General features: G+C 44.4%; 1 protein-coding gene across 1 annotated transcript in view; it reads right to left on the bottom strand.

Moving 5' to 3' along the window:
* KCNH8 (potassium voltage-gated channel subfamily H member 8) overlaps nt 1–23,684 on the bottom strand; it is a 476,768-nt gene that overhangs the window by 83,971 nt on the left and 369,113 nt on the right. Inside the window, exons 9-11 of the mRNA XM_052642660.1 lie at nt 16,483–16,682; nt 15,376–15,625; nt 7,594–7,808 (exon numbers count right to left, since the gene is read on the bottom strand). Coding sequence (XP_052498620.1) covers nt 7,594–7,808; nt 15,376–15,625; nt 16,483–16,682 — 665 coding nt within the window. The remainder of the gene's footprint in view (nt 1–7,593; nt 7,809–15,375; nt 15,626–16,482; nt 16,683–23,684) is intronic.

Here is a 23,684-nt window from a genome sequence, read left to right as displayed (position 1 = left end):
ACTCTTGGAAGGAAACAGGTGGGAGCTTCTTTGACACTGATCTGAGCAGTGCTCTTTTTGGATGTGTCTGCTCAGGCAAAGGAAACAAAAGCGAAAGTAAACGAATGGGACTGCGCGGTACTAAGAAGCTCTCACGCGGGGAGGACACCATCAACAAAACCGAAAGGCAACCACTGAACGGGAGAAGGCGTTTGTAAATTGTATATCCAAGAAAGGGTTGATACAAAAACATAGAAGAAATTCATATAACTCAATATCAAACCCCCAAACATCCCAATCAAAAAATGGGCGGAAGACGTAACACAGTTCTCCAAAGCAGACATGCACAAGGCCGACAGGCACCTGAAGAGAAGCTCAAATAACTTCCACTGGGGAGATGAGCTACCAGCTCACACCTGTAAGAATGCCGATCATAAAAGAAGACAATAAGGGACAGGTGTTGGCGAGGCTGCGGAGAGAGGGAGCCCTCAGGTGCTGTTGGCGGAAATTAACTGTAAAAATAGCCGCTAAAGAAAACAGTATGGAAGCTCCTCAAAAAACGCAGGATAGAAATACACGTGTGTGCTCAGCTGTGCATGACCCAAGGATTCTGAGTATTTATCTGAAGAAAATGAGACACTGACGCGGAAAAATGCACGCACCCCTGGAATCGCTGCCGCGCTGCTTACTACAACCGAGACGTGGAAGCCGCCTAGGCGCCCACCGATGCGTGAGCGGACGGAGAAGGTGCGGCGCGCTGCACGGCAATGCATGACTCAGCCAGAAAAACGGTGAAACCCTAGCACTTGCTGCAGCGTGGGTGAACCTGGGGCGTATTTCGCTATGTGAAGTAAGTCAGGCAGGAAAACACGCTCCTTTGAGTTCACTTACAGGTAGAATCTAAAAGACAAAACAAAAAATCAGAATAAAACAGAAACACACCGGTGGTTGCCAGAGGGGAGAGGGCTTGGGTTTGGGTGGGGAATAAAGCAGGTGAGAGGGGTTGAGAGGTAAACACTTCTGGCTACGTGGAAAGAAAAGACAGAACCAAACTTCTGGCCACAAAATAAATGAGTCGCAGGGATATATCATCCCACTTACGGACATACAGCCAATAATGTAACGACTTTGTATGGTGGTGGATGGTTTACTGCGGTGATCATTTTGCAGGATCTAAAAATATGGAATCACTATGCTGAACATCTTAATTTAATATTGTCTGTTAATTATAACTCAATTTAAAGAAAAAGAGTAGATGCAGGGAGCACCATTACATCACCTTTCGTTGGTCACGGTCAGGGAGAAGCGTTTCAGCCTGTAACTCCCCTCCTGTACACCGCCTACAGGCAGGTGAGAGCAAGCCGACTCTTCGTTAGTGTGAAACATTTATATTTAATTATGTTTAACATACAGGCGCTACCTAAGGCATGTGACCACGCTGGGAAGCTTCCCATTAACTGTGTCTGTACACGTGCTCGTTTCACTCAGGAGTCAAGGTTATGAGTGTGAGGTTTTGTAGCTACACCATTGGTGCCTGGTGCTTGGTGTGTAGAGTGTATTTTTCAGGGGCTGGAGTATTGTGATGAATCAGCCCACCATACACTACCCACATAGCATCGAAGACATCAAAAGGGAGAAGGACTGCCAAAGGTGGGTGCGCCTCAAGGCTTCCTTGTCTCTGTTCAGGAAACTTCCCTAAACTTCGGGGTAACCCCTTGTGCTGGCGTGGAGGTGGCACTCCCAGGACCTTTGCACAGAGGCCGCTGACCCTCAGGGTCCCAGGGAACTCTCTCTCCTGTTACTAGAGAAAGGGGAAGACTGGAGGAGGAGACTTTATTTTTTATGCTGATCAGATTATATGAAATAATGGAAAACTGAGGGGGAAAATGGAGTAACCAACACACTTAAAATGTAATAAGCCTCCCATCAAAGAAATGGTCAGAAGACCTAAACAAACATGTCTCCAAAGAAGACACACCAATGGAGAATGGGCACACAAAAGGAGGCTCAATATCACTGATTATTAGAGAAATGCAAATCAAAACTACAATGAGGTATCATCTCACAACAATCAAAATGACCATCACGAAAAAACTGCAATCAATAAGTGGTAAAGAGCGTGTGGAGAAAAGGGAGCCCTCCTGCACTGCTGGTGTGGCTGAGACCTGGTGCAGCCACTGCAGAGAAGAGAAAGAAGGCTCCTTAAAAACTAAACCTAGAGTCACCATAAGATCCAGCAACCCCACTCCTTGGCATGTGTCTGGAAAAGATGAAAACTCTAACTCAAAAAGATACATCCACCTCAGTGTTCACAGCAACACTATTTACAGTAGCCAAGATTTGGGAGCAACCTAAACAGCAACAGATGAATGAATGAAACAGATGCGGTCCATATAAACACCGGGATGCCACCCAGCCATAAAAATGAACAGAGTAACGCCGTTCGCAGCAGCATGGATGAGCCTGGAGGTTATCGTACGACATCGCTTACGTGTGCAAGCTGAAAAAATGAGCGTGTTTACAAAACAGAGACACACACAGAGACAGAAAGCACACTCGGGCGGCCAAGGGGAAGGCGGGGAGGGGGAAGCTAGGCGCCTGGGACCAACATGCACCCTGTCCCAGACATAAAGTCAACCAGCAGCAAGCCCCTGCCGCAGAGCCAGGCGGCCACACTCAGTGTCACGTGGCGCCCTACGCTGGAGAAGAACCCGGAAAAGAACGCGCGCGCATGTAGGACTGAGTCACAGCGGTGCTGGGATCGTCGTGCATCTCAAACACGTAAGTCAGCCGTACTTCACTTACTGTTGCTGCTAAGTCGCTTCAGTCGTGTCCGACCCTGTGCAACCCCATAGACCGCAGCCCACCAGGCTCCCCCGTCCCTGGGATTCTCCAGGCAAGAATGCTGGAGTGGGTTGCCATTTCCTTCTCCCATGCGTGAAAGTGAAAACTGAAAGGGAAGCTGCTCAGTGGTGTCTGACTCTTCGCGACCCCATGGACTGCAGCCCACCAGGCTCCTCCATCCACGGGATTTTCCAGGCAAGAGTACTGGAGTGGGTTGCCAGTGCCTTCTCCAATACTTCAATTAAAAAAAAGGCAAAAAATTTCAGGACCTCCCTGGCAACCCGGTGGTTAGGAATCCACACTCCCACTGCAGGGGCATGGGTTTGACCCCTGGTTGGAGAACTAAGATCCCTGTGTTTCCTGCGGCACAGCCAAAAAAAACTAAAATAAAAATGAGTTACATCGAGTAAGCCCTGGTAAGGTACAACAGGCATTGCCGTTGGTTGCTCCATAGCCACACCAGCAGGTCAGAGGCCATTGTGCTCACACCCAGAAGGTATCTACATGCAACCATGTCAATATCTGAGCTTCTGTGTGTCAGCTCTACTAATTTTGGAAAATTTATTTTAGATGCTCTTCAGTCATTATTTATCCCCAGATTCTAATGTTCAGGCACACTAAATTTCACAACCAACAACAGATGAGTCTGTGCTAAAATCAGGTTTATAGGGTTTACCGTGAGAAGCTGTGAAGCAAATTTCTCATAATCTCCATAGACAGAAATAGCTGAATTAATCTATGTCATTATTGGGGTCATCAGGAGATATAAATAAGGGCAAACATAAAATACACTGAGTGCATAAAATGAGTAATTAGCATGAGGTCAGAAAGTACTAGCTTGCCTTTTCGCAAACTCAGAACACATTGTATATGTTTTAATTAGCTGGATGAGCTGGCACTCTAAAGTTATCTAGATTCATAGCTCACTGTGCCCTGCATACCTTTCGACTGTCTCTTAAAACGCTCTCTTTGTTTTTATTTCAAAACAGGTTGATGATCAGTCCACTCTTTATCCAGATATTCTGGTTATGCTGTCACCAGATAGTTAAAAGCACTTGTGAGAGAGGGTACATCCAGAAGGCAAGATCAGAAAGACACAAACCAATCAAAGAGAGAGTTCAGTCCTGTCAGACGCAGTGGGGAGTCTGGGAATGGAGGCAGAGGCTGAAGGTAGGAGAGGAGAGAGCAGCAGTAAAGGGCTGACGGCAGAGGGGCCACAGGAGCTTTAAGAGCAAGGCTGGAGTGAAGTGATATCTACACTGTTGGCATTTCCATGATGCAAATGCTCCTCCTTCTAGAATCCCTAGACCAAATTTTCACAAAGGATTCAACCCACCGGAAACTCTGTGTGACTGGATATTTTTGCTTGTGTGGGTGTGGAGATTAAGGAGAGGGGCTGGGTCCACCTTGGTCTTACACCAGAGCAGCTGCAGCCATCATCATCGGTAATCGTCAGAATAGAAGCCCCGCAGCCCGCCAAGGTCACAGTATCCTTAGAAATGGCACAAGATTCTGCATATATGCATCAACGGGAAAGAGACAGAGGGAGGGGATAAACGTATACCTGCAGCAGGAACTAACCCTACGCTGTAAAGCAACTATACCCCAATTTATAAAATAGCACAAGGCTATTTTTAGTCTATTAGGCTATTTTTAGACGATTTGTAACCTCCCCAGGATTATAAAATTATTGGTAAGTATGGTCCAAATTTACCTAGCCTTTAAAAGGCATAGCGACCCAGGATCTTGGAGGTTTTCTCACTCAGTCATGTGGCACTCTTTGCGACTCCATGGACAGTAGCCCACCTGGCTCCTCTTCCATGAGTTCCCCCAGGCAGGAACACTGGAGCGGGCTGCCATGCCCTCCTCCAGGGGATCTTCCCAACCCAGGGATGGAACCCACGTCTCCTGCATTGCAGGTGGGCTCCTGCATTGCAGGTGGGCTCCTGCATTGCAGGTGGGCTCCTGCATTGCAGGTGGATTCTTTACCAACTGAGCTACCAGAATCTTAGTGTAAATGTAAACTTTGAGTGATACAAGATGAGGAACTATAAAAGAATAAAGATTTCAGAGCTCCTGTTCCCATTTGCCCTTGAAAATGTAGCTCAGAGGGGGTCCTCTGTATAGAAGCATAAGTTTTTGTTTCAGCCATAGTGAAATACCTAATATCGAACTAAAAATAATTATAAAGCTTGACAAAACACACAAAATAACTTTAAAAGCAACGGAGAACAACCAACTCAGGTCAGACTTGAAGGGCTATGACCCCTGAGAAAATGGAAGTCCTTAAGTATGTAGCCCACAATCCACTCTGGGGAGCCCCCCCTTCTCCAGGGGAACTTCCCACCCCAGGGATCGAACCCAGGTCTCCTGCACTGCAGGCGGACTCTCTGCCAGCCGAGGCACCAGGGAAGCCCGAGGGTCACGTTTATCTAGGGGTTTTTCTGAGGGAATCTATTGCTTCACTGTGGGGTGGCGGAGAGTAGGAGAGAGAGGAGCGGTCTTCCTGGAGGAGAGCAATCCATGTGTCCCCACACTCCCGGGATCTGAGGAGTGACTCCCGGGGAGGAGGCCCCCTCCCGTGCTGGCCCCCAGGGGTCAGCCAGCTCCTCACCTAGGGGCATGGGGCAGTCTCCAAGGAGCCCAGGGATTCGGTTCCCTCGTGATGCTTGGGGAGGCGCAGGCTGCAGGAAGGGCGTGTCAAATAGGAGGGGCTCTGGGCAACACCCAGGGATTTTAGCAGAGATTCCAAAACATGTCTTAGGGGTGAGAGCTGTACTACCAGGGTTGGGGCAAAACTGAAGCAGATCAACCTAACAAAGCCTAGGAGGAGCTGTAGACAGGGTGAAGGTGGTTTGTTGGGTGGTCTCTCTGCCTGTCCCAGGAAGACATAACCCTGTTAGAAGGAAAATAATACAAGTGCTTTTTTCAAGGGTGGCTCAGATAGTAAAGAGTCTGCCTGCAGCGTGGGAGACCTGGCTTTGATTCCTGGGTCAGGAAGATCCCCTGGAGAAGAAAATGGCAACCTACTCCAGTATTCTTGCCTGGAAAATCCCATGGATGGAGGAAGGAGCCTGGTGGGCTACAGTCCATGGGGTTGCAAAGAATCGGACATGACTGAGTGACTTTACTTTGTTCATAAACAATATCTACACTGAAGCAAAGTCATGATATCTGTTTGAAAAATAGTAGGGGAAGGAAAGTGACCTCAAAAGAAAAAAACAAAACCCCAAAAGAAATAACAGATAAAGAAAACAGTCTCATTGGCTATTCAGACACTGGAGGCTTAAAATCACTGTGATGAATGTTTCAGCAAAGACAAAAAGAGGATTAAAAAATGGATTAAAGGTAAGACTCTTTAAAAGCAATTGAATGAAACAAAACTTGGGGTTGAGAGCCAATATTTTCCATTTGTCCATGTTGAGGACATGTTGGCTATTTCTTTGCTAGTGGTAAAGAACCTGACTACCAACGCGGGAGACGTGGGGTTCAATCCCTGGGTTAGGAAGATCCCCTGGAAGAGGATATATATATCTGGGTTGCTATATAACCCATGGCAACCCACTCCAGTATTCTTGCCTGGAAATTTCCATGGACAGAGGAGCCTGTGTGTGTGATCACACACATGTTACTTAACCATTCTGCATCTGTTTTCTGTCCTGTAAAACCTGACTGACACTTAGCTTCGACAGTGGCTTTCGGCACTGAATAAAACGCTTTACACCGACAGAGTCCTTAACACAAAAAGTTTTGAATAAATATTTGCACCTCCTTTGCTGTTTGCCACCGTCCATGCGGAGATGCACACATTCGAAACTGGTAACCCTGAACTTCAGAAGGGGCACCGTCTGTGTTCTGCCATTTGATGTCCTCAGCCAAGAGGAAGTCATACAACTTGGATTCCTTCTTTACCGACAATTTGGAGAACGCTGATGACGATGTCCCCACAATACGGGTTAGTCAAAACAGGAGCCTTGCTTCTCAAACCCTTAGGGAAAAAATCGAGAATAGCAAGTATCTGGGGCAGAGCTCAAGGCAGCAAATGAAGGCGTCTGCTGATAAGAGCAGTACACATGCACACTCTGGCCTGCCTTCTGACAGTCATTCCTATTAAGTCATTTGTCTCTCTGACACATTTAATGAAGTCATGGTCACGAGCAGCTTAATCACAGGACACAGTTTGGTACATATTTTGACAGGAAAGCTGTTTGTATAAACTGAAACGTGTAGCAAATATATAATTTCATAAAATGTTCATTATGCTTCCAGAGTGACAATCTTTGGTTTGAATCCTTTCATACCTATTTACTCATTTTAAGATAGACTGTTGTGAGTCATGGTTAACAAATAAAAAGATATTCTTAAGCAAAATGCACGTCAAGCCCGTGGGGTAGGGAATACACACTCACATAGCAAACTCTGAACCATATACCCTATCCAGAAATCTTCAAGTTTGGGAGAAATCACGAACTAAACCACTGGCTAAATATTGTATGCCCCTGACATTCCTCCTGGTTATAAGCAAATGAAAGTAAACAAGAAAAAAATTAAGGGAACTCCTCCATAAATCCTACTTTTCTAAAATATTGATAACACGCTCCTGGTTTGACTCCTGGCTAATTACCTAATTGCTCAATTAGTGACTGAACAGTCCCACCTTATCTGCTCAGAGACTTCTTGAAGTGAGGTCAGAACATGTTCTTTGCTGTTATACATGATCTCCAGGCCCCGTGTGTTTGGATCTCAGCAGTAATTAGAAGGGAGACTTACATCACTCTCATGACCTTCTCGAAGGTTGTATGTGAGGTCATGCTGAATGTCTTCCACAAATTTGTGAGCATATTCTGGGTACAGGTCCAGCACTTCAAAGAGCCCTTTGAGGATGATACACTGGAGATCGCAGTAGGTCAGCGCCTTCACATCTGCGTTGGTCTTGATCACTTGGTCCTTGATTGACAGATTGGCCCCGATTAAATCCCCTTTCCCTTGAAACAGTGAGAAAAGAGACACGGTGCTTGAAAGACGTCATTTGATTTACAGGCTTCATTTCTCTAAAATTACGTTCAAAGAGAAGAGCAACCTTTATCTGGGGCAGGGTTTCTCAGCCTGGGCAGGGTTGAGATTTGGGGCCCCATCGTTCTGTGCTGGTGGGGGGAGCTTGGGTACAGGGTGGAATGTTCAGTGGCATCTCACATCACCCACCCCCAGAGATAACAACCCAAAATATCTGCAGACATTGCCAAACGTCCTTTGGCAATCTGAATCACACCCAGTCGAGAACACTCGTCTCGAGAATAAAGCCTCGGAGACCCGGAGTTAGAAATTGTAGGTCACACATGGGCTCACGTCAGTCCCCCGAAGGATTTGGTAAATGACTTTAGACAAAGCAGTTGACATTTTTGATCACAGCTGCTTTAACCGTTCAAAGGAAATAATAACGGCTCAGTTTTTCTGAGTAAAAATGCTTCAGGATCTTGAAGTAAGACCATCAAGAGGTATATTAATCATGTTGATTCTAGTACTTTGGACAATAATATACGCATCACCATCTGCTTTCTAACACACTCAAGTTGTTTTGTTTATCTCTGAACACATCTGCAAGACAGGGGGCGGGTGTGAAGGAGGAGAGTCAAGAGGCAAAGGCAACTCCTGGGCATTGTGGACAATGAGATCTACTACATGAAAATGCAGGACATAGGTCATAGTTTCAATGCTCCGTGACAGTGTGAAAATCCCATTTTCTCCAGCAAAAAAAGAGAGCGAATAAATAAAAACCATGAGCCCTTACCCTGAGGGGAGAAGGGTCTGATTCTACCTTGTGCGCACTCTCACCCCAGCACCTCTGATATTTGTCTGTAACACCTCTGCCCATCGGTCTTAAACTGGGAACCAGCTTACCTCCTTGAGCTTGCTGATTAGATAACACTGGACAATTTCTCTGAATCTTTAAAATCTTGAGCTTGATTTGAATCAGTCTAACCTAGCAGGAAGGTGAGCATAATTGCAAGTGCTGGCAAAGAGCTGATTACAGCGTCAGTTTTATTTTAGAGCCGTTAATGCACTCAGCGTCCATGTTAGAAACCAGAAAGAAAACCCATTCAGTTCTCAGACAAACTTAGGTTAGAAGCCGAGGTCATATGATCAAGTTCACAAAGAACGCTGGCCTTGGACTCAAGGCTACAGCTCGGGAGTTTCTGCTTTATCTTTGTCCTCAAACATCATCATGCCTGAGCTTTATTTTTTTTCCAAATGGTCACTTTGATCCATTTTGTAGGGAACCAACAACCAACAATTTGCCAGCCAAAACTCACCAAGCAAATATTATCTTTGGAATGTTGTAGAACAAACTGTCCCAACCATTCTTCATTCAATTAATTTTTAAACTTCTAAATGTTTATTTTTTTATTTTGCTCAGAATTTCTGGAAGCAGTTTCTGGCATGCAGCAGGCTTCAGTAAAAGTCTGTTTTTATTGAACTTGACATTAAAAAGAGATGCGCCACCTTATCCGTAAATATCTGAGACATTCATAAGTATTTGTGGCAGACCAAAAACTCAAATTATTGAATTATTTCTAGGTGTCATCTTTTTAAAACCTTGAAATTAAGCCTATTTGGCAGAAGGAAGAAAGGCTGAACTCTACATTTATAGACACTAAGAGGATAAACTGGAGAATTCATTGTCACCACCACTCACTTGGCGATTTCTTTTCTCTTGCATGTTTTGTTAGAAATCTAAATTGCTGCTCAAAAATTCAAGGCTGGGTACTGACGTAAAATGTAAATACAGTCAGGCTGGACTGAAAACGGCAAATGTCCAGGCTTTGTATGCTGCTGCTGAGCCACCCCCGTTCATGACCACCTCTGCGTGACCCTGTGGGCTGCAGCCCCCCAGGCTCCTCTGTGCACGGGATTCTCCAGGCAAGAAGGCTGGAGTGGGTTGCCATGCCCTCCTCCAGGGGGTCTTCCCCACCCAGGGATCAAACCTGGGTGTCTGGCATTGCAGGCAGATTCTTTACTGCTGAGCCTCCGGGGAAGCCCCAACTTTTGCACACCTGAGGAGAACTTACCTTGACGCACCATGCTGCCGTGGTGAGAATTCACATTTTCTACTTGTGTTTGGAAAAACTTTAGGGTTATCCTACTCTCATACTTTGAGTGCCCACAGAATGGTGATTTCAGCCACAAAGGCCCCAGCATCTTGCTGACTTGGCATCCTAGAATTCTGGTGTTTTATTTATTCAGTGAATATTTACAGATCACTGACATGTGTGCCAGGCCTTGTGTGGGGCCTAATTTTCACCCTCACTGATTTTACAACTTTGTGGATTACTCACTATCTAGATTTAGAGACTAGACCTAAGTTTCTTAATCACTCTGGGTTTCAGTATCCTTATTTCTAAAAGAAGGGAAGGTTTTTGTGGTCCCTTACAGTCTCTGTTGGGGCTTCCCAGGTAGCTCAGTTAGTAAAGAATCCACCTGCAATGCAGGAGACCCCAGTTTGACTCCTGGGTTGGGAAGTTCCCCTAGAGAAGAGATAGGCTACCCACTCCAGTATTCTTGGGCTTCCCTGGTGGCGCAGCTAGTAAAGAATCTGCCTGCAATGCAGGAGACCTGGATTTGATCCCTGGGTTGGGAAGATCCCCTGAGGGGGGAATGGCAACCCACTCCAGTGTTCTTGCCTGGAGGATCCTCATGGACAGTGGAGCCTGGTGGGCTGCCGCCCATGGGGTCGCAAAGAGTTGGACACGCCTGAGTGACTACAGCACAGCAGCGTAGTCTCTATTACTCAGAATTCTGCTTCTGATATTTACTAATCAGTTATCTTTCCACTGGGTGGGGGGAAGGTTGATGGGAGGCATCTGCAAACCTTCCTAGTTAGAGCCGTAACTTGCGTTTAACTCTAATTAGGCAGACTAATGCCATCTGTGAGCACTGCCCTTACTGGGGCTTTGTTGTCTTCTTTTAAATCACAGTGAAGCCCTTGGCGGGAAAACACAGTTACTGGGACATGAAATGAAGGTGCACAGGCAAACAGATTCTATCCCTGTAACAAATCCCTGCCTCTCTGTCAACTGCATCGGATTAAGAAATGCCTTCAAGAACTGATTGGACAATGGAATTGCTTGAATAAGTTTTGGCTTGACAGGTGCTTGGTGATAGGCTTCCCTTACGATATTATGTATTAATTCATTTTGTTGGCAGAGTGAACATGTATTAAATAGCTATATTTAAACAATGTGCTGAAGTTTATCAGAGTCAATATTGATTTATATTGGCCAATTAGACAATATTACCACAGGGAAAGTAAAATAGTTGATCTCCATTGAGATAATGTTAACCACAGAGAGAAAATATTAATAATTTATTATATTTGTTTGGGCTTGGTCCCAATACCACACAGACATGTTTTAGAAGGGCCACATGGATTTAAATCACTTTTGAGAGGTACAGGGTACCAGCAAAGTTGTGAAATGTTAACTATGGGGTAAGCTCAAGTTATGGAGGAAACCAGGGCCAGAGGCACAAGCCAATGGCTTAGACTTTTAGCTGTAGGTATTGGCCACCAGGATTCCCTGGAGGCTCAGACGGTAAAGAGTCTGCCTGCAATGCAGGAGACCTGGGTTCGATCCCTGGGTGGGGAAGATCCCCTGGAGAAGGAAATGCATTGTACTCCGGTATTCTTGCCTGGAAAATCCCATGGATGGAGGAGCCTGGCAGGTTACAGTCCATGGGGTCACAAAGAGTCGGACACAACTGAGCGACTTCATTTTCACTTTCTTTCAGAAGCTTTTTTGAAAGAAGAAAATCTGACAGAATCGTGTATTACAGACAATAGTATTTACATAGAGGCTGTCAGATTTGCACCTACTGTGATGTAATGTCAGGGATAATGCCCTCATATTCCATTCCTGGAGTTGTTGCTAGTTACCAAATTTAAACATTCACCACAATTATGGAAAAACCCATAATATATACATCTGAAAATGCTGGATCAATTTACTAATATGTATACAAAACCATAAGTTGCTAGAAAAATAACTAGATCCCTGTTGTTTTTATTTTGATTAATTGTAGTTGTTTTACAGTGTTGTGCTGGTTTCAGGGACAGGAGAACGAATCAGTTATACGTGTCCGTATATCCACTCTTTTTTGGATTTCCTTCCCATGTATGTCACTGCAGAGCACCGAGTAGAGTTTCCTGAGCTGCACAGCAGATCCCCATCAGTATCTATTTTATACATGGCAGTGTGTTCATGTCCCGCCCAGCTCCCAACTCATCCCTCCTTCCCTTTTTACCTGGTAACTGTAAGTTTGTTTTCTACACGGGTGTCTCTGTTTTGTAAATAAGCTCAACTCTACCAGTTTTTTTTTTTTTTTTTAAGATTCCACATATGAATGATGCCCTGTGATATTCATTTCTTTGCCTGACTTATTTCACTCAGTATGACAAACTCTGAGTCCATCCGTGTTGATGCAGATGGCACTAAACGCCCTTTTAAAAGAAGACAGTCAGCAGGCAGGCTACAGAACTCACAGCGGTACTAAGGAAACCCGCAGAAAAATATTTTATGATTGGAGCAAGGTTTCTGAAGCAAATTTTCAAAGGATTCTCACTTTTAATTTTGAATAAAAAATGATAGAATGACTGGTTTTTAACTTCACCAAGTTGATAAATGGGCAGGAAAGAGTGTTCAATTCTCCTCTTGAAAAACAGACATATATAGACTCTCACCCTCACACTGATAACAAGCTGGCCACACCGAGGCCAGCTGGTTGTTATTTTATTTAGTCACCTTTCCATGCCTTTCTATTAAGGAGAAAACCATGGGCTCCCCAGCAGCCCAGTGGCTGAGGCTCCACCCTGCAGGGCAGCAGGTGCCAGTTCCATCCCCGGTCAGGGAGTGAAGATCCCACATGCCTAGTGGCCAAAAAGCCAAAACTTGAAAGAGAAGCAATATTGTAACAAATTCAAGAAAGATTTTTTTAATGGTCCAAATCAAAGAAAAAAAAGAGAAAAGTACAGGGGTGAATCAAGAGTTGAGTCCAAACTTTGGAAGGCAAGCCCCACCTCTCCTCTGATTAAGAGGTCAACGGAGGAAGTCATCAGGAAGCAGTGGAAAGCACATTGGTGTTCCACCCCTAGCTGCCCTCATCTCTGCACCTCCAACTGGGGTCATCACAGCAGCCTAATAGGGCTGCAAGACTGGAATTGCATAGCGGACACATTACACTCTGCTCATGTCAGGGAAGCAATCAGTATTATTCTCTTCCGAAACAGAACCCATCCTGAAGCTTATAGCGAAAATCAACTGACTGCATACTCACAACGGTCATGTAGACTAAAAGGGATTGTTTAAAACATAGAGAACAGACTTCTGGACACGGGGAGAGGGGAGAGGGTGAGACGTATGGAGAGAGTAACGTGGAAACTCACAATACCATGTGTAAAATAGATAGCCAGTGGGAATTTGCTGTAGGTCTCAGGAAACTCAAACAGGGGTTCTGTATCAACCTAGAGGGGTGGGATGGGGAGGGAGGTGGGAGGGGGGTTCAAGAGGGAGGGTATATACTGCCCTTGTATACCTGTGGCTGATTCATGTTGAGGTTTGACAGAAAACAACCAAATTCTGAAAAGCAGTTAACTTTCAGTTCAGTTCAGTTCAGTTCAGTCGCTCAGTCGTGTCCGACTCTTTGCAACCCCATGAATCGCAGCACGCCAGGCCTCCCTGTTCATCACCATCTCCCAGAGTTCACTCAGACTCGCGTCCATCGAGTCCATGATGCCATCCAGCCACCTCATCCTTTGTCGTCCCCTTCTCCTCCTGCCCCCAGTCCCTCCCAGCATCAGAGTCTTTTCCAATGGATCAACTCTTCTCATGAGGTGGCCAAAGTATTGGAGTTTCAGCTTTAGCATCCTTCCTTCCAAAGTAATCCCAGCACTGATCTCCTTCAGAATGGACTGGTTGGATGTCCTTGCAGTCCAAGGGACTCTCAAGAGTCTTCTCCAACACCACAGTTCAAAAGCATCAATTCTTCGGTGCTCAGCCTTCCTCACAGTCCAACTCTCACATCCATACATGACCACAGGAAAAACCATAGCCTTGACTAGGCGGACCTTAGTCGGCAAAGTAATGTCTCTGCTTTTGAATATACTATCTAGGTTGTCATAACTTTCCTTCCAAGGAGTAAGCATCTTTTAATTTCATGGCTGCAGCCACCATCTGCAGTGACTTTGGAACCCAAAGAAATAAAGTCTGACACTGTTTCCACTGTTTCCCCATCTATTTCTCATGAAGTGATGGGACCAGATGCCATGAGCTTAGATCTCTAGTCTTTCCCATTCTGTTGTCTTCCTCTATTAAATAAATTAATTTTTAAAAAGCATTGTTTAGAGGGGGAAAGTGCACTGGATAGAGCATCTGAAGACCTAGGTTAGCTTTGACCTTGGGAAAAAAAATACATCTGTCTCTTTGTGTTAGGAAAACTTAATGAAGGTCCCATATGTGAAAATATTTTATAAAGGATTAAGACGTAAAATTAGGTTCTTGAACATGGAAATTAAAAAAAAAATAAAAAATGCTGCATTAGCCACTTTTCATTAACAAATTCTAAACATTGGTGTTCTGTTCTTGTCTGGAGAGTCCCAGGGACAGAGGAGCCTGGTGGGCTGCCGTTTGTGGGGTCACACAGAGTTGGACACAACTGAAGCGACTTAGCAGCAGCAGCAGCAGCAACTGGCGTTCAAAATATATTGTTTACCTGTTTACCTGATTCATTCGTAGGCCCTCAAGAAATATGAGTTGAAAAAATAAACAAATGAAAATGATTTTTAAAAGAGGTACACTTAAAATTGTATCAATAGATAGGAGCTTTTCTACATTAACCCTGCATATCATCTGTTGTTAGCTGACCTTTACATTTCAATAAACACTGCATCTTAATAGTCGGAGTCAACTTTGTGATACAAAATCTTCCCAAATTGTCCTGTGGGTTTTCTTTGAGGGAGGAAAATTAGCCTGTCATCACCGTGAATGTATTGCATTATTGATTGCTGTGAGAGCTTATTCTCAATATGCATTCATTTTTGTGCTATTTCTAGCACAGATAAAACAATTTCCAATGTTCTTCTCTGAATGGATTCTCCACAAAAATGCAGAAACACTCTTAAAACAGGAGCTATTTCACCAAGAGGCAATGCACGTCACCATTCATAACCTGGCTTTAGGAATCAAACAGGACTGTGTTCATTCTCTTGCCATGTTTTGGGGAGAAATTAAGTCAACTATTATTTATTCACTAGTAAAATAGGGGCAATATTTATTAAAAATGGCTTTTTGTAAGAGTCAAAACAGGTGTTGCCTACAACCGCACAGTGCAAACTCAGTATATGGCATAACAGCAGTAATAATAACTTGGCAGATTAAACCCCTGTCCTGAATCGACATACTCTTCCCTCACTTTCCTCCTCTCAGTCACAAGTTCTCCCCTCTTTTAATCTCCTTAATTCATGCTTCAGAGTAGAATTTCATGGGGCTTTTCAACAAGACCTACCGAGAATGGCCAGCACCGTGCTGTCTTTAAGAACCTCCATGGAGCCCGAGCACACGAAGTAGATGGCCTGCAAAGCGTCCCCCTGGCGCAGCAAGTACTCCCCGGGGGCGCAGAAGGAGGTTTTGATGTGCAGAGACAGTGACCGCAGGCAGCCCCGGCTGGCACACTCGAACAGGGACAGCTGCAAGATCTCCTTGTTCAGGTGCATGGTGATGTCGGAGCGGAGCTCATCCGGAAAGTCCTTCAAAAGCTGCCAGAGGAGGTGAAAGAAGGGGTCGAGCTGGGGAGCAGTGCTGTGTAGCCGACAGACTGTAAGACCACAGGGACCTTTCCCCACTGTTTGACCAGTCAGAGGACAGAAGAGGAAGCTACATGTACGAATAATCCCGGGTTTCTGTGTCAGTGACCCCGGCTGTGTGCTCCTGAATAGTCAGCTATTCATAAGTCTGGAGAAAGACAATAAGTCACTAAAAGACTCTAGAATGAAACACATTGTTCCTTGTGGCCTGCTTCTCACAAAGACACTTGACTCGGGATGGAAAATATGGAGTTTAGGCCCTCTAGAGTCTCCCTGGCTGTCCTGATCATCTGAAGAGAGGAAAAACCAAATAAGCACTTAAAAATATTGATGACTGACTTTGTTGACAGGTTGATGGGATGGCTGCTTGACCTATAGGATACCGACAGTGGTGGTCGAGGGTGTTTCTGGAAGTCCAAACATAACATGTTTGCAGAAAATGCATTTTTTTACTTTGTTGGTTTTAAAGGTAAACATTAGCTTGATTAATCTAATAGTCCATGATTATACCATTCAACTGTCATAAGAATTGGTTCCTTCAAAGAGGGTCATCTCACATGAAAATATGTCTACCTGACTGACCGAAGTAGCAAGCTACTGTGAAACACTGGCCAACGCACAGCGACATCATGGAAACATAAGCAAGACCAGACAAAAGAACCCCTGTGGGGGCATGAGAGGCTGAACGTAAAGCGATGAAGAAGTTGCTAGTGTGTGCTTCCCTTCTTAGACCTGCACTAAAGCCCTTGTTTTTACCTCAGGATATGTGCTTTCTGCCTGAAAACGTCAACAGGAGAGATTCACATTACCTCGTTGGAATCTATTCCGTTGTTGACTGACCAGGTTGTCTGGAAATACTCCAACATCCGCTGCTTGAGCTGCTGGGGCAGGTGATGGACGCGGATGAAGTCCTTCAGATCCTTGGTTCTGGTGTGATAGAGGGACCACCTGGAGTACATTCTCTGGATGATTGCCGTCACGTTTCCGAACACCAGGGCGTGCATCAAGGCTGAGGAGACAACGCCACACGTCACGGGGGCTGGGGGGGCGGCCTCCTCACCTACAGATGTGCAGGCTATAGATCGGGGTCAGAGGAGCGCGGCTGCGTGGTCACTGTGTCACAGCCACTTTAAGTGAAAACCATGGAATTTTATTAAGAGAAAGGCTGTAAGTTGAAGCTGATTTAGCCAGGTAAGATAGCTATATTTTATAGTGAGCTTGCTTTTCAGCACATTGAGTCTTTGTATGCTTGATATCATATTCCTTGACTAGACAATTTTCAAAGAGACAAGAAACTATGGTTTAAAACATTTTAATCTGTGAGCAAAGGGCACTTAAGCTTTGTCTGCTCATACATGGTGAAGAGGAGAGAGTTGTTTATAAAGTGGATTCTAGCGCAGCATGCAGGTATCATGACTCCCTGATACAGTAAGTTAACTGAGATAGTTAACCCGTTTACTGGTGACACTTAGTACCTGAATGGAATACCACTTACCTTGGCACATATGGGATTTCTCCTCCTTAAATATCTTGTAATTTGCTTAATTAACTTCATGAATCATGATTCACATTGAACAAATTATTTTAAAAGGATGTCAGTGATCTTAGACGCTGATAATAATAGAATTAATTTAAAAAAAAAATATATATATTTTCTTTTTGGCCTTACCACACAGCATGTGGGATCTGAGTTCCCCCTACCAGGGACTGAACCTGTGCCCCCTGCAGGGGAAGCACAGACTTAACCACTGGCCTCCAGGGAAGTCCCAGGAGAAGTTATTATTGAAAGAAGCCTGGACTATGGTAGTTCCTCGGCAAGTATTAGCGAGGTGAATTAATAAACCCATGCTAATGATCATGTTTCTACCTGTATTAGAAGACTATTGACAAGCCTTCACTCAGCCATAAATGGGTCTGACCCTGTATACACAAGTCTGAGAGTAACACACGCCGAGAGTGCACACATGCTCACTTAGACTATGGCACCGCTATTCTGATACAGGCATTTTGCTGCAGCCACTTTGCCACGGGATGCATCCTGATTTAGTCATTTTGATTTCATGTGGCTTGATCAGAATAAAAATATCTTTTGAAAAACACTCAATAATATGAAAAATAGACCCCCTTTGACCCACACTTAATCTGTTGGCCACCATTCCGGTTATGACAAAAACTTCTATTTTGTACTCTATTCAACATCTGTATTATTCTAACAGTTGGGTATAGTTGTGTAGAGTTGCGTGTGTGCTAAGCTGCTTTAGTCGTGTCTGACTCTGTGTGACCCTATGGACTGTAGCCCACCAGGCTCCTCTGTCCATGGGATTCTCCAGGCAAGAATACTGGAGTGGGTTGCCATGCCCTCCTCCAGGGGAACTTCCCGGCCCAGGGACTGAACCCACGTCTCTCATGTCCCCTGCACTAGCAGGCCAGTTCTTTACCACCAGCAGCACCTGGGAAGCCCATAGTTGTGTAGGTATGATGAAACTGTTTTAATAATTTCATAGAATAAGCTATCAAATTAGGGCCTTATAATTTTATTACAATAACAATTACATTTCAAAAGTAAGTCTATAATAAAAAACTGGGTTAACCTTTATGAGAATATTAGTCTCTTCCCCAAAGCCATCATTTGAAATTGGTTTTAAGATATTAAATGTGACGCATTTATATTAATAAAGATTCCAAAAAAGATGTTAGAAACGTAATTGAGGATTTCTTGGACAAGCTGAACCCCAGCTCTCTAGTCGCTTTAATTTTAAGAGCAATAGATATTAGAAATTTTGAGACCATTCAAGGAACAAAGAATCAACACAGAAAATCAGGAGCTGTGCGTCGAGCCCTTGCTGCCGTTCTGAGAAGAGCCAGATGGTCCATGAATATGTGACTCCTGTTTTAATGAGATTTCTTGGTCAGATAGTATTTTTTTTTAATTGGAGTATACTTGCTTTACAAGGTTGCCTTAGCTACTGTACAGCAAAGCGAATCGGCTGTATATGCACATATCTCTCCTCTTTTTTGGATTTCCTTCCCATTTAGGTCACCACCAAGCACTGAGCAGAGTCCCCTGGGCTACAGTTTCTCAGGAGTTATCTGTTTTATGCATCAGTTCAGTTCAGTTCAGTTCAGTCGCTCAGTCATGTCCGACTCTTTGCGACCCCATGAATTGCAGCACACCAGGCCTCCCTGTCCATCACCATCTTCCGGAGTTCACTCAGACTCGCGTCCATCGAGTCCGTGATGCCATCCAGTCATCTCATCCTTGGTCGTCCCCTTCTCCTGCCCCCAATCCCTCCCAGCATCAGAGTCTTTTCCAATGAGTCAACTCTTCTCATGAGGTGGCCAAAGCATAGCAGTGTATATATGTCAATTTCAACCTCTCAATTCATCCCCCTCCTCCTCCTTGGAGTCCATACATTCGTTCTCTGTGTCTCTATTTCTGCTTTGCAAATATAGGTTCACTAGGACCTGATGTTTCTAGAGTCCACACATATGCATTAATATATGGCATTTGTTTTTCTCTTTCTGACTCACTTCATCCCTGCCTCCTCGTTGAGACTTTCCCTCCCTAAAGCACCACCAGAGTGTAATGAGAGATCAGGCTTTGTTGACCAGAATTCCAGAGTGGATGGGGCCTGGGGATGGGATTTGTCTTATAGAAGTAGAGAGTGCAGACGGACTCCACTTCCCAGGAGCTGCATGCTCTGGGGCTGGATCAGGAATCTCAAAGTCAAAACAGATGTGAGGATTCGGCCCTAAACAGAAGCTGTTGGTCTAACAGTAGGAATGGCCTGGTGGCACCACCAGTAGGGAGCCCAAGAAGGCCTCGGACCCACCTGGGTTTATGAAACTGGGAGAAGGAATGAGGTGTGCCCATATTTGTGGGCAGATCAACTGTCTGTTCAGATTTCAGCATCAATCCCTGTGGAATTGGCCAGGAGGTAAGATGCTCAGGGAAGGGAGCAGCTTCCTATTCCAGTATTCCTGCCTGGATAATCCCGAGAACAGAGGAGCCTGGCGGGCTATGGTCCATGGGGTCACAAAGAGTCAGACATGACTGAGCAGTTAAGCACGCAAGAAGCTCAGGGGTTGGGTGAAATCACTAACTTCAGCAAGTTTTAGTTAAAAAAAAAAGACTAAAAATGTCTGTTTTGTCTGTTAAGACCTGTCAAAACATTTCTGTGCCAAAATCCCAATGTCTAAGGAATTATGTTAAAAATTTCTTAGCATCAAATCAATAAATCAGTGTAAATGTGTCAACCTGTTATTATATCCATCCTTCTGACTATTTCAAGATAGCCCCAACTCAAATTCTTTCTTGTCCCTACATTTATCAGAAATCAACCTCTGTCATACTAACTTCCAGCTAATCTAACACTGGACTTAAAACTCTTCATCAGGTTAAACATTACCATTTCTCTATGGAAAATATGGCCACCGTGCTACTAAAGTCAGCCCATATTAACAGGAAAGGTCTCGATATTTTGGAGAAGTGACTAGAATAGAGGTAAACTTAAAGTCTATAAACAGGAGGCAATATAATGTTGCAGAGGAAATTAGACTCTGGAATCAGACCACACTGGGCTTGAATCCTGGTTATACCACGTCCTAATTTTGTAAATCAGACAAGATATACAATTCCCTTGCATGGTGTCTTTATATTTAAAACGGGCATATTGTACCTTATTGACAGGATTTTCCTATCAATAAGGATTTAAAGTGTTAATATATGTTTTTAAAAAGTGCTTGATGTATGTGAAAAACAGTGGGTGCTCAACTTACGTTGGATTTTCCATCAAAGTGAGAAGTGCTATGCATTTTCAGCTTGCTCTGCTGATGCTGCTAAGTCGCTTCAGTCGTGTCCGACTCTGTGCGACCCCACAGACGGCAGGCCCTCAGGCTCCCCCGTCCCTGGGATTCTCCAGGCAGGAACACTGGAGTGGGTTGCCATTTCCTTCTCCAATGCATGAAAGTGGAAAGTGAAAGTGAAGTTGCTCAGTCATGTCCGACTCCTAGCGACCCCATGGACTGCAGCCCACCAGACTCCTCTGTCCATGGGGTTTTCCAGGCAACAGTAGTGGTATACAATTGTGGGAAGAAACCAAGATTTAAGGTTTTCCAGCAACCTGTCAAATAATTAAGAATGGCTGTTTGTGTAAATAACTTCTTGATGGAAGAAATTCAAGAAATATTTAAGAAATGCCTGCCACATGCCAGCATACGTAGGTGAATATTCTTTCTAAAAGTTCAAAGATGAAATGTCTCTCAAAGGATTAAAACTATCCCAAGAAAAACACATATTGCTTAACAACTAAATGTTGAATGGTTATTCCCCTGGTGGTTCAGATGGTGAAGCGTCTGTCTACAATGTGGAAGACCCAGGTTCCATCCCTGGATCTGGGAGATCCCCTAGAGAAGGAAATGGCAATCCACTCCAGTACTATTGCCTGGAAAATCCCATGGACAGAGGAGCCTGGTAGGCTATAGTCCATGGGGTCAGAAAGAGTCAGACACGACTGAGCGACTTCACTTATTCTGATCCTTAAATATTTTATTTGCATGGGGAGATCTCTATTTATGATAAACACTCAGCAAAGGAAAGAACTGATTCTGCTCCAAGTCCAAGGAGTTAAACATCAGTTTCAGGCTGTGTTAATACATTAATGGGCACAGTGTTTGGAAGCCCCACCGTCTGTAAAAGTGTGTAGTAATAGTCTTCTGTGGTGATTAAACTGAGTGTGGAGGACAGTTTTATTTCATTTATTAATACCACTTTCCCTATTATGTGTGTGATTTTAACTTTGCTTTGCTTAATTATAATGGGTGTAAAGCACTTAAAGTAAGAGAAGTAATATGTTCAGTTCATGCAGCATCCTAATTGTACATTATCGATAAAATGAATTACTAGATTAATTGTAGTATTCACTTGTGTTGTTGGAAAGTAAGTACTGTATGTCTGAGTCATCATAATTTCAAAGTCTCATGTTAGCACAGGAAGTGAATGAGTAACAGTCGCTCAGTCATGTACGACTCTTTGTGATCCCAAGGATTATACAGTCCATAGTTCTTCAGGCCAGAATACTGAAATGAGTAGCTGCCGGGAGCCAGCACGGGAGATCCCACCCATGACAAGGTCACGCGAAGGAAACCTGACAAGCAAGGCTTCAGGACTCAAGGGACTCCCTGGGCCGATCCCACCCGTGATAAGGTCATGTGGAAGAGACCTGACGAGCAAGGTGGGTCAGGACTCGAGGGACCCCCTGGACCTGCTCGAACACCTACCCCAAACTAGAATCTGCCTGTCTACTGTTTACTATATTATGCCTTTCACCAACCCCTCTGACACCAACGGGGGGCTATCCCCGACCACCTTTCTCTGAAGAAAATCAGCTTAGAGCTCTAGTTAATAAATCTGGGCATAATAGGAGTGTTTCAATTCAAACCCCTCTGATGACTCTCTAACTTGCCTGACAGGTTTATCTGGGCTTTTACAACTACGCTTGTGATTGTTTACAGCCTCCCAACTGCGAGAGGCACGGGAAGCTTAAATAAAGCCTTTCGCGGAGTCAAAATTATTAGAATGGTACTGGTGAAGGGTCTCATTGTTGAGCCAAAGTTTGCTGCCAAGTTTTCATATTGTGTGCATTAATTAACATAGTTGATATATAGAAATATAAGTAGTGACCTTGATATTAACAACACTAAACCTTGAGTTAATAAATTCTTTCCCTGTTACAGCCCACTGCACCTTTGCCCTATGGGAATGCAACTTTATCGAGTGCTTTCGGAGAATGGCACCTGACTTTAGAAAAAACACTTTTAGAGAAAATAAGCTTTCTGGTTAACTAACCTTTATCAGAAGAAAGAGTTGTAAAATGTTAGCAGGCCTCCTGGCCAGAAGATGATGTAAATCCCCTAAGACGGGTGTGTACAGATGGGCATGCAGAAAGCAAGCCTGGGCTTTCTTTCAGGGCTGCTGACCCTGCATGACTCTGCATCTCCCATTATTCTCTATGTACAGCTTAAGGTATATAAGCTCCTTTGGAAAATAAAGTTGCGGGCCTTGCTCACCGAAGCTTGGTCTTCCTGTGTCATTCTTTCTTTCTTTTCAGGCTGACTCCCTGGAGCACAGGGGCCCTCTGAGTTCACTTCTCTGCCCAGGCTTCTAAGACTCACTTGAGAAGGTGCCCAAGGTGGGGCACCTTCCGCGATTCGAGAGGGCGCCTGTGGCCTACGTGAACAGTGCAAGTCCCTTGCTGGGGCTTTATTGGTTTTCTGCGTAAACCAAGGAATATCAGCCTCTTTCTCTCCTCTATTTTCTTAACTATAACATTCTTTTCTTATCTCTCTATCAATCTCTCAGTTGCCGACACCGTCATGCTTTGGATATCTCTGGATCCTGCCGGGGCTGGGCCCCGGTAGGTAGCCTTTCCCTTCTCCAGGGGATCTTCCCAACCCAGGGATCGAACCCAGGTCTCCCACATTGCAGGCAGATTCTTCACCAGCTGAGGCACAGGGGAAGCCCAGTGTATGTCTGAATCATCATAATTTCAAAGCCTCATTTTAGCATAGGAAAATACTTCTAATTCAAGTGGTTAAAAAATAAAACCTAGCTCTCATAGTCTCTCAGTTTCCAAAGCTATTGCTTCTCTGCCATGGGTGATCATTTTCACCCTGGTGAAGTTTGTGTGTAACCGTCAGGCTAAATCATTCCATCTGCTATCAAACTTTGACAGAAGAACTTCTATATCCAGGTCAGTCTGGAAACTATCCTTTGCTTTTCCTTTTATTCCCAGCAAATTTGATGTGTATAATTCTTAAAGTAGCATGCTAGGCCTGCTGCTGAGTATGTGGGAGGCTCTTTTGCATTGTGTAGGAGTTTTGTATAGAACATATTTTGTAAAATATCATCATAATATCAGGTCTTTGGAGGACATTCAACAATCGGGATCCGAGAAGAAAATAAACAGGCCTTGAGTGAAAGTGAGTTCTTACAGGCTGCCCGGCTTTCTCT

Source organism: Budorcas taxicolor, chromosome 1 (assembly GCF_023091745.1).
Source record: "Budorcas taxicolor isolate Tak-1 chromosome 1, Takin1.1, whole genome shotgun sequence".
NCBI lineage: Eukaryota > Metazoa > Chordata > Mammalia > Artiodactyla > Bovidae > Budorcas > Budorcas taxicolor.
Note: the sequence above shows the minus strand (reverse complement) of the source record. Positions and strands in the feature narration are given on the sequence as shown.